The sequence below is a fragment of the Lagopus leucura genome, unplaced genomic scaffold, assembly GCF_019238085.1.
Source record: "Lagopus leucura isolate 7727_CA_CO unplaced genomic scaffold, USGS_WTPT01 Super-Scaffold_100012, whole genome shotgun sequence".
Lineage (NCBI taxonomy): Eukaryota > Metazoa > Chordata > Aves > Galliformes > Phasianidae > Lagopus > Lagopus leucura.
The window spans coordinates 3,570,986-3,583,323 of record NW_024962267.1 but is presented as its reverse complement, the minus strand read 5'-3'; the positions used below and the strand labels follow the sequence as shown (position 1 = coordinate 3,583,323).

At 35.4% G+C, this 12,338-nt stretch overlaps 1 protein-coding gene across 19 annotated transcripts in view; it reads right to left on the bottom strand.

Moving 5' to 3' along the window:
- Window positions 1–12,338, bottom strand: part of MYO3B (myosin IIIB) — a 192,889-nt gene that overhangs the window by 164,182 nt on the left and 16,369 nt on the right. For 18 of the 19 annotated variants that reach the window (XM_042874627.1, XM_042874625.1, XM_042874626.1 and 15 more), the window contains 3 exons: window positions 3,151–3,334; window positions 1,753–1,887; window positions 256–360 (listed from right to left, as the gene is read on the bottom strand). In XM_042874627.1, coding sequence (XP_042730561.1) covers window positions 256–360; window positions 1,753–1,887; window positions 3,151–3,334 — 424 coding nt within the window. Of the gene's footprint in view, window positions 1–255; window positions 361–1,752; window positions 1,888–3,150; window positions 3,335–10,983; window positions 11,109–12,338 lie in introns of those variants that run through there. The other variant, XM_042874631.1, reaches the window with a different exon arrangement.

The window sequence follows — 12,338 nt, the reverse complement described above, 5'->3', positions numbered from 1 at the left end:
GCAGTAACAAAAATAAGTTTACTCCCTTATTTAAAAACAATTACCACCCTACTATTAGGGAATGTAATGAAGACAATCTGCACATAGTCTATAGAAACATCTGTCCACCAGATTTCATGCTTGATACAACTCCTGCTGCAGTAATAGCCCAGAAAATATTGTCAACATTATCATTCTTCATAAATGGAAAATATATGCATGAGATGAACAAACTGCACCCTCTGCTGTCATTACAAGCCCAGTGAACAACCTTACCAAGAGAGCACCGTATAAGATGTATGAGATCATAGCTTCATCCAATTGTTGGCCACAATTCAGCAAACCTTTGACAAGTTCTGTGACAGACCCTCCATTGCACAGCTGTGAAGTGGGAAGACACAAAGGGGGGAAAAAGCAAGACATGCCTTCAGTTACTCAACACACTTTTTTAGGCTGTGAATAACTACTGCATAAAACTGTATGACAACACAAGTTCAGGGAACAACCAGATTTTTACTTTTCTATTATCCATAAATTTATCCAAGTAAGGAAAATGTAATTTTTTTAAACGTCAAAAGTCTTTAAAGTCTGGAAAATGTGCACCAAAAGCAAGTGACAAGAGCATACTTAGTCGGCAAGGTCTATATAGACCTAGCTCTTCCAAATTCTACATTCAATTTTGTTATATAGAGTATTTCACAATTTTACCATAAAAAATTTTGTTATATGCAGTACCACACATAACCTGTCTGATGTGCTACATTTGAAAAAACAAAACAAAACAAAAAAAAACAAACACATGGAAATCCAAGCTCAAATTCAAATTCAATACAAAGCCAGTAGGCATACAGTAAAAAGCAACAGCAAAACAAAGATGCTAAATCTTTGCTTTGTCAATAGTTAATGGAATTTAATATGAAATGTCAAAGAACATTCATTCAAGCTACCTAATTCTACCATAAACAGAAGTTAAACGCGTTGTTGAGATTCTATGACTTAAAGGGGAAGTAAAGATTTTCCATTCTGATTCAAGTCATCATTCAAGAATAGGGAATAAAATTTCTAAAATGAACTGTAATTAAAAAGCAAATGCTAGCCTTCTCAGCCTGCCTATAACACAGCAAAATGAATGTCATTGTACTGAACATCAGCCTGTGTAAAGCTCTGCATCTATTAAGCCTGGAAATTGTTTAGAAATCCTCACTCATCTTGCAAAAAATCTTTTGCAATCAGTTAGCTGCCAACAAGACTACCATGTGTCATTTTACATTTTTCACTGCAAGAATACCAATTGCCACTGAAGAATAGTAGGCATTTCTGTTGCTACTTTCTAGAACAACTAACTTTTAGTTTTATATTACATTTTCTCTGTTCATTTTGCAACAGGCAACATGTTTCTTAATTTTTTACCATGTTACTTCTACATTATGTTTTACATTTCCCTTGAGTGCTTGACCTCTCAAAAAATTTGAACGTTATTTTCTCCAACAAGAAAAATCAAGCCGTTTTTAAGCAAAACATTTTTACCAACAAGATACAGTGGTTTTTGAGGCAGAATGTGGCAACTTGAATAGAAATAAAATGTAAGGACTTTCCCTTTTTAACAAATTTTTGTGAGATTTTCAACAGTACATGACATATCATCTATCACCAGTCTTTTGATAAATGGCCCCTATCAGAAAATCATGAAAGCTGGTGACTCTCCTAGCAATAGAAAACAGAGACCCACCACATTCACTAGTTAAGATGTAATATTATCAAGATGTTTTTTACCTCAAGTACTAGCCAGAGCTGTCCTCCCACATATTGATCTGCTTTGTAGAACATCCCATAAAATCTAACAACATTAGGATGATTGGGAAGAAACTGCAAAATATTATATTCTGCTTCAATTTCTTCATCTACATCCTAAATACAAACATACAGAACATATAAACACAGTAAGCCTGTGTAAAGCAAGAATAAATGCCTATGGATAAAAAAAGCTATTTTTAAGCAGTTTGTACTTTTAAATGTTTTTTTAAACCAATGTTTTTTAATGGTTTTCTTCCAGTGCTGCTGAAAGTACTCTTCACTATTTTGTCTTTTCCTGTTTGTGGTCCAAACAGGACAACAGATGGGATCAAATAATTTCACAAAACCTCCAAGTGGAATGTTGTAAAAATAAAAACATTAAGACAGACTATACTAGAAACTATTGAAAAGAGAAATATCAACATTCATTAAATAAGCAAATGTTACTAAGCATTTGTTAATACAACAGTTCTGTGACAATTAAAAAAAATTTGAATATCAGCTCATAGGCCAAAATTCAGAAAAATATCTAAGCAGTAAATTTCCTTGCTTCTGCAGAGACTGTAACTACTAAAAATATTAAACATTCACGTGGACGGTTGTTCTGACTTGTTTGTTTTTATCTATCTTGAAGCTATTGTCTGATTTACTACTTTTCCCAGAATTGCACAAGAGAAAAAGCAAGATAGGCTTCAGAAGTTGTAGATGATAGAAATGCAACCTTTCATAGTAAATATACTCGCTCAACTGTTACAATCAAACTCCAGCTTAATCCAACCTGTACAGTGGTCAGCTAACTCTTCCACTGAGAGCAAGGGCCTTGGCTCTCAAGGGAGGTCAGGGACTTAAATCCCACTAAAACTGGAGCTAGCAGAGAACCACTTCCAAGAATTTTGCCTGGACTTTAATTATTGCCTATTCTTTAATTATTGCTTATCAGTGTTAGACACTTACAGAAGACAATTGTAAAATATAATGAAGTTCACAGTATTTCTGCAATGGAAAAAGCAATCCTTTTAGGGAACGTAGAATAAGAACATTTAAGATTAACAGTATCTTTTGTCTTCCTTCCTAAAACAGACCCCTAAGAGGAATGCCTTTGTGCTTTCCTATCACATGCATGCTCAAAGCACAGGTATCTGAATTTGTACCGGACGACTTATATAGATATAAAAATGAAACTTAGTAAATGCTATTTTCAAACAGCATGCAAGATGATGAAATTTTCAGCAGCACCTTTCAGGCTTCCTTCTGCCAATGCACTGTGCAAAAAACATTTCCTCAGGAAATGCATTCAATATCTTATGTTTAACTTACATTTTAAAACTGTTTAAAAATTCTTTTAAATTAGCAATGAAGTTTAATACTTTCACTTACACTAATAGGATCGAGAATCTTTACTGCTGCCAGACTCCCATCTTTCTTATTGGCAACCTTATAGACTTTACCATAAGTGCCTTTTCCAATAGTCTCTATAATTTCCCAGGTGTCTGTGGGATCAGCTAATGATTCTAGTCCGATCATACTGGAATTGTATTGAAATAATCCATACAATGGCTTCCTGAAAAAAAAGCAGACAGACATACAATGGGAAGCCTTAAGTAACTGAACTAAAGCAGCCGTGTTATGATAAAGAAATCAAACGTTGAGAAGAAACGCAGATGGAATGACAAATGAAAATCATGCAGAGAGATAAGATCAGTAGATAAAGGAAAGCAAAGAAAACACGTTAGACCATTTCTCTTTACTTACTTTGCTGCGCGTATTAACTATCTGCTTTATACATTGCTGCATATGCTAAATAATTTTGAACCCATTTCTGAACTTTTGACAATATCTGATCTCTCTTTTTATTGCATGCACTTTTAATGGACATTTTATACAACTGGTTTAACACAGCTCATGAAATGAGACTTTATTTCCTGTGTGTTAAAAAGCTATGTCATTCATGTAATGTATTTTATCTAACTCCCTGGATAATGGCCAGGCAAACACTCAGTAGGTAAAACACTTCATCATATCTGATACATCTTCAATAGGGCTATATATAACCAGTTCACTGGTTTAGACCGGCCTGGCAGGTATCATAAAATACAAAACAATTTGATAGTAGTCAACAGGAATGTCACGAGAGTAACAATTATCACTGAAGATGTTTCTCAGCAGTTCCAGTCGTCTCTGTCTCTGTTTCAGTCAGCATGGCTGTCAGTATGCAGACCACCTCAGCTACTTTTGCACTTAACTGGAAAATTAAGTTCTGAGATCCATGAACAAACTGAAGGAGAAAAATTATAAAGTAATCTTCAAATAAGCAATTGAAGACAACACCATGGTTGACTGCAAAAGCTCCCAGCTTTTGGAGGTTAATCAGCTAGCACCTCACTCCAAATGATCCCAAACAGACCTGACTTTCAAGGTTTGAGCCATTTCCTGCTGTCTTTTTATCCTCTATAACATTCCCACTGGCACTGACAACTATCTGGCACCAAGAATTTAGTCAGAAAGAATGTGAACCTGATAAAAAGTCTAAGAAATTATAAAGAAATGAAGCAATGTAATTAAAGAAATAACTATGTTTTCTAATCATGCTAGAGAAGAAAATAAACTTCATTCAAATTCACATGCAGCCCAGATCTGTGTACCAGTATGCAAAATGGAAATGTTTGTTTCCATTCTTGATATCTTTGCAGGGGAAATAAGTTTTTAAATTTCTTCAAATGCCAAGAAAAAAAGCAGCGACATGTAATTACAGAAATTTACCACACAGAAAGCACGAAACATTCCATTTCTTGATGAGGGGAGGGAAAAGGAGGAGAAAAGATGAAAGGAGAGCAGAGGAGAAAAAGCTAGTCAATGTCATTAATCTGCTGAAGGTCAATAATGATCACAACAGTTTCTCACTGCTTGGATTCAATACAGCATGCTGCAAATAAAGAATAGTATTCCAAACACATACAGTCAGCACCTCAATGTTGAAGCAGGTCAAGAGAGAGAATTTGCTGAAATCGGTGAACAGACTGTACTACGTGAACTGAAGACAGCATCCTCAGACATGTAGCTTCTGATAAGCCAACCTTAACAACAAGCTTTACTTGGAGTAGGAAGACAAATGCAAATGTAAGCGGGAACAGTTGTATCCCAAGTTTAAAAAAAAAAATTAAACAGAAGCCAAAGACATATTGAACATGTCACTTTAATACTTCAAGAGAAATATTATAGACGTTCATGTGTAAAGGCAGCTGGCATTTGCCATCACTATAACAACTAGCCTATCACACAGAATGTCCAGAAAATGATGCGTAGCACTCTTCATACCAGTGTAATATTTATTAGAATGCCTCCCCTCCTAAGCTGCCAGTGTGAACAAATATATTTCTCTTTAAAATTAAAAAAAAAGTGGATGAAAGAGAGAAGAAAAGTTCTAATGAGTAAGCACTTCTCTGCATTCTTACAACAACGTAGAACTTTGTTCATGTCCAGCTTAGAAGCAGATTGTGCCATAGCACAATCATCTTCTGCTTAAACTGAAAGTCTCTTCTTGAACTCAAACAATACATACCAAACACAGTTCTGTATCTGCCACCAGTGAAAGCATTCTTTGAACACAACAAAGTTATGAAATTTCTGTGACAGATGTAAAAATTTTACATTATAAAAAAGCAAAAGAACAGTATGTATTAGTATCTTAAGCATTATAAATGTCTTTTTTTTAAAAGTATGCAATTTCTGCTTTTTCTTCAGTTTTTGCTTACTTACTCATTTACTGAGCTTTACAAAATAGTGTGTCTTAAAAGAAGGGCTGCCATATTTTTATTTATTTGTACAAGGAAAAGTTACACATGAATGCAACCAATTCTATAAATTCTATTCCATATCCACAAGACCTTAACTCTAAAATGCAAAAGTTGAAATTTCTTTAGGAAGACTTCACTGCTTGCACATCAGATCTTATACCTGTTCTGCGCTTTTAAGTGATATACAAAGGGTGGCTTCTAGCTGTGAAAAACTCAAGCACTGTCCTCCCCAGAGGGAGCCTCAACCTATTTTAGACCTCCTGATTACAAGAATTTCACAATTTCTGCCACCAGATGGAGAAAACTTCTCAGTGGTTAAATCTGTTCCAAGCGGGCAAGCAAAATAGCCCACAGCAGATGCTGAAAAATTACACTTTGGCAATTAACTCTACTGGCTGGGGAACAACTTACACAAAGCTATTTGTGACTGCACACTCTTAAGCTATTTGAGGAATGACTAGATGTTATCAACAATCCCCTTGCACTCTACCAAGCCTTATTTTACATACTAAAGAATGCAAAGCAAATGGACAACAACACAGGAGTCTTGACAAGATACTCTCAGGCAGAAATGGGAGCAAATAGAAAGATTTTCTTAAAAAAAAAAAAAAAAAGAAAAGAAAAAAAAAAGAAAAAAAAGAAAAAAAAAGAAAAAAAAAAGAGACAAACTACTTTTTAAAGTTGTAAACCAGTGTTGACTAACCCTGAGAAACAAAAGGAGAAAACAAAATCTTAACAGGCTTCAGCAACTGACAGTGTTTCTTTCAATTGTCTGTGAAGTGAGACATTCCCCATTGAGAAAATAAATTTCAATAGTTTTTTTTTTTGTTGTTGTTGTTTGTTTGTTTGTTTTTAACCACCAGGACATTCTGGAAATCTTTAGAAGTCACAACAAATCAAGTGAGACCATGTGCAACAGACTGTTTTAAGATGGCAGATACATAAACAAGTTTGATCTAAATTTAAAGAAAAAATAAGATTGCCATTAGAATCATTAATTATATATTTTACCCTCTTAACAGGAAGACAAACAGACTGCAAGGTTTGTCTGATAAAAAAAGAGTGGATGTGACAGCAAGGGCCTTGATTCAGGGACAGGATTCAGAAAGACAGGTTGATGATTGGACGTTTTCTTGAAGGTCTTTTCCAACCTAGATGATTATATCATTCTATAAAAACAAAAGAAATACGGCTTACAGGCAGTCAACAAGTCATTTTTCCCTTTGTGAACCACAATCTTCTATAATGGCTCTAAACAGCCTCTAAAAATGCCTTATAGAAATGACATGGTATTCCAGAAGTTCTTTGATTCTCAATGCAAGTTCACAAAGTTCAAACAATATTGTGAAAATAACAGAACAGACTGCACAGAAATGTTATGTAGAGATTTTACATGACGTAACAACCTCTAGAATAAAGTCAATTTTTTTTTCTGGCACATTTATTATTCTGCAGCTATCTTTCTCAGAAATGATAGGAACAAAAGGGACCCATAAGTGAGAGAAACAGTGCCAGAAATAGCTTTAGCGTTGCAGTTCTCTTCTTGGTAGTGCCTTACTGAATTTTCATACAAGAGTTATTTGCCTTATTGACTTCAAACAGGCACCCTTTTTCTTGTTTACTGTAAAACAAGATAGCTATACCGGTTTAAAAATTAGTATGATCTTCAGTGCATCCTGTGCTTTGAACAGCAGTGGTATACAGTACTGTATAGTTTGAATTTTAATGCAGCTGTTAGGGACATAAAAGCAATTTCAGTTAATAGTAGTGAGAAAAAAATAATGTATACATATCTAAAAAATACTGTTCCCATATGAACAGTTCTTGCATACAGCTAATTTTTCAGCAGTACTTGACCAGCTCTTCTTGCCTGTCTTGTGAACCAGCTGGCTGATGTTCTTCTGGCATCTACACAGATTTGAAAGAATGAGAATGTTGTATTCAAAATTATGGTGGAATAGTGGAATCTATTTATAGAGAGCTCTATTTTGCTTCTACACTAAATAAATGAACCATAGATAGAGAATTCATAAGGCAAAACTGAGATTATCAGCAATGGCTTCACCCAGCCATGACAGCCCCTCTTCTGCTGGCTACTGATTGTCACATCAAGCCAGCTACCTAGGAAGAAATTGTTAGGGGAATTAACGAACCACTGAAAGCCATAAGAAAATCAATAGTCAGAACAGCTTCCTTTGCTAGTTTCCTCTTGCTGTTTCTTTCTGGCTAGTTTAAAACAAAGAGGACATCAATATCCTGAAATACAGCATACAAAAGAATCCATCAACATACCATCCTATAAGTCGGTTGTAGAAGAGCAGCTGCAAAATGTGATGTACATAGTTCACTAGAGGACGAAGACCAGTGACAGAAGATGGAGAAGGGCAGAACTATATTCAAAAGCTGTTACTGATACTATATAACTTAGGGACAAGAAGAACCATACTTCAAGTGAACACATTGTTTCACTAGGCCATCTTCAGGGAAAAATAGGACAACAGGTAATACAACTGCTGTTACTTGAAGATGAAAAACAGATCCCTGAAAACACTCCTGTTAAATTCAGTTCACAGAACAAGTCCCTGTTGAATACAGAAACCATGAAACAGGCTCTGTGGGTACTGAAAACAGAGGTACAGAGAAAGTAGCCAGGAAACATATTCTCCCTTTCAACATACTCAATCTTAAACTTAAACCTCTTACTAATTGTACTTGCATACATTTCCTCTCTCTACAAATAGCCTTCTAAATTTAGGAACACCTTTGTTACTTTCTAATCTTCTGCATTCTTTTTATGGATGAATGGAGTAACTCAAAGTTATGATCTGTTGCATTATGAAAAATTTAAGTAAATTCTTACTGCACCATCACGTTACTGGCTAAAGCATTTAATCTTTATGCAATAATGCTTTATCATTTTTGAATTGTTCATATCATATAAATCAAATAGACAAGACAACTACCCTGGGGAGTACAAACACATCCCGAGGAATTAGCCATTCTCATAAGCAAGCAATCAAAGGTGCATGGAGAAAGTGATAAAGTATAGCCTGGCCCATGACCAGTTATGCTGCAAACACAATTTTATTCCTACTGTTCTTGGAGGCCTGTGTCAGATCAGAAGGCACTGCTGACTGTGCTTTTGGTTCACAAGGAACTCATTTTATTCCACATGTCATCTCATCTTGTTACTCTCAAATAAGCACCATGATGCTCTTGAGAAAGATTACATAATTCGCAGGCTCTGGGTAAACACCTTACTGGCAGCTCCCTCAAAAACCATGTTGTTCTTCCTTTCAAAATTTCATTCTGATGTTTCTTTCTTAAAATGGACCTATGACTTCACGTTACTTGCTGCCTCTAAAAGCCAGCTTACCAGTTTACCTCATGCTTTTTTGTTGTTGAATGGGACTTACAGACAAAACACTAGTAGCCTTAAATAGAGCCCCTTAGCCTGAACAGAATGGGCCATGCTATTTAAGTTTAATTGAACACTGCCTCAATGGACTGCATAATCAAGGACTGAACAAGCAATCACAGAGGTTTTCTAGAGTAGGAAGGTATTAAAGATGAGGGTGAACTCAAACTATCTCCCCTTTTTTTTTTTTTTTTTTTTTAAATAAAAGCCATCTCTGGTAATTCAAAAAAAATTCCTGGGGCTTTGCTTCTCTTCTATGTTATCTACATTGATGTCAACACTTCTATTATATATCAAATTAATATATTAATGTATGTATAATTATATATCAAATATTTATCTTAGAAACTTTCCGCTCCACTCATTTTCATGGAACTTCATACATATAACATGCTTTTTTCTCATCTACCACAGCTGAACTTCCCAAACAAATACACACAAGAGCTGAAATGAAGATTGAATTAAAAGATTTGTAAACAGTAATTCACAGTGCTAAGAAAGGCACAAAACTTGTTCCACAAGCAGTGAAAGTACTGAATTTGATAAATCTGTGTCTTTGTAATATCCTACCATCAATAATTATTAATCTTCCTTTCCAGAGGTCAACCTCTGTTGTAGCAAAGCTGGAATTGTTAGCACACAGATGGTCCAAGCAAATTAGAACGTATAAAGGACAAAACTCAATCTGTATCTCCACCAGAGGCGGCTTTGGTTTGTTTCCCTAGCCTCCAATTTTCATGAAAACTGTAGGAACTTATTTACTTCAAGGATTACTGTTTCTCTAATAATTCTGGATAAGATCTTCTTTTGAGAGAAAATTCTCTCACAAAACTTCCAAAGACTGGTTCACCAAGGTTGAGAAAAATAGCCTAAGATCAGTGTTGATACTGAAAAATAAGGGAGGGGGAAAAAAAAAAAAAAAAAAAAAAGGTGAAGCTAAGGCAAATTAGATAGCACAATTCTTGGAAACAGCTGGTAAAAGCCAACCTGCACTCCACATTAATGTGCAGAAAATAGCTTTTGCTTTCACAAAATTAGCAAGAGGTATTACCAGCGGCAGATGACATTTCCAGGGCTTCTGGGAGGTAATTTGTATTTAAGAAAAAACAAAAACCAAAAAACCAATACCCCTTTGCACATGGCAAACCTGGTAATTTTTGAAAAGTTGACTTATCTTGTGATGTAAATGGAATCATGTTACTAACACATAAATCATTAGAGATTCCTAATGAAGTACCACTGAAAATAAAGATGCTGATCATTCATGAGGAATTACAGTACATTCCATTTGTCCAACTGCTAAATGAATCAGTTCATTTCTACATCTCTGGACACCAAACATTGAATAAAATGGTGCACCTAGCCAGTTATGATGATAAAATTAAGAGATATTACTTTATAAGTACAACAATGAAACACACAAAGTCTCACAAAATATTAAACAGAAGTTATTGTCCAAGACCTAATCCAAACATTTGATAGCTAGTTAACAATTCAAATGCGAAGTTTTGATCAGTGACAATTCTATTAAAAACAGTATTTATATTACTTATATTTCTATTAGTTATCTAAACAGTATCCCACCAAACAAAACACACCAAGCAGTTACAAATGACTAACAGCTAACACATCAATTTCACCCCAGGCTAGGAATTCAGCATTAAAATGAAGTTAATAATCCCATGAGCCTTTTCAGTTATAAACTGAAGGTGGGAAATCAAGTGACTACCAGCTACAGTCCTCATGTGTTAAAAATCAATATCGAAGGTTTTCTTCATCTCCTTTGGCAGTAACTTGTCACAGCAATTAAAATGCCTGTGACAGTGCTAACATGGAAGGAAGAAGAGCTAAGAACTGAATGATGACCCTAAGACAAAAACCAGCCTCCTCACTGCAGTCTAATTACAAAAGCTTGAGATGCTTTGTATGCAGGTGACCAAAAAAAGAAATCTAAAACGAATGTACAAAAAAGTTAAAAGAAAAAAACTGCAAACTTACATTCGCGACCTATTTTCTGAAATCGGTTTATATTATATTGGATTTTTCTCCCACAAAAGATAAAGAAATTCTTCAGAATTAAGAGTTTCCTCACAGTAGTGCTCGTTCTGTCAGTGCTGCACAGAACTGTGTGTTCTGCACACTAGTTCCCAGGCCCAGTACTATGCAAACAATGCAGTGCATGTTAGCTTAAGTGGCTGTCATGGAGGGTACAGATAAACTGGTTGAATCCTAGCAGCTTCACTTCGTTAATACTAAAGATCAGTGTGACACTAATTGATCCTGAGCCTAATCTATTTATCAAGTCTTTTACATACAGGAGCTGAAGGATTTAAGCCACTTAGTCATTCACAGAGAGCGAGCAACAAAACTACTCAATTTTTTGAAAGGATATTCCTACTGTTTCACAATATACCTTAATTGTATAATGAAATCAATCATAATTCAACATTATAGTGCTCCAGTATTACTTTTACAGCAGTTTTATTCTAATGAGGATTTTAAATAAGAACAGACACTCTCTTTATCCATGAGCAAAATAATAATAAACTGTTAGCCACGATACAAAGAGCAGCTCTCAGTGCTGACAATGACTCTTGCTCAAGATGAAGTATTTTCATCAGTAAGCTAGTTGTTATGCATTACCAGCATGTGTGCAGTAGCCTACCGTGACACCAATTTGCATAATTTCTCTTCTCTAACGGGCTTCGAAAATAATAATAGGCATGCTAGATAGGATCTGTTCATTTTAAACTTCCTTCAGCAGCTATCTTTATGGAGCAGTTATCAAAAGAACCTTCAAAGAATTAAGTTTAATAAATTATAGATGTATGAGGGCTGCTCTGAAAGTAATGCCTCCTGTTGTATTATATTGGCCCAGAACATCAGAGGTGACTGTTGGTGGTATGGCAGTAGGGTTCAACCTTCCCACAAATATTCCATTACATTCTGTTGCCATGTGACAGACGGCAGAAAAGGAGCAGTCTGACAACATGATCTCTAACATGGACGTGCAGTTGAAGCAAAGGTGTGGAACTGAATTCCTGTATGTGGAAAAAAATGGCACTACTGACATTCACAGGCACTTGCTGAACACTGGTGGAGAGCAAACAGTGGACATGAGCACAGAGAAGATAGCACATTTCAGCAGTGGCAAGAACGGGTTACTTCTGTTATTGCAGATTTTTACAAGAGCAGCATTCAGGCTCTTGCTCATTAGTGGCAAAAATGCAGAGCTAATGGTGGTGACAGTGTTGGAAAACAGTGTTTTGTAGCTGAGAATTTCCTCAGTCAAATAGTGTTATCGTGCTCTTTGTATTTGCTGTAGCTCCTATAGAAATAAATAGAACACGTTA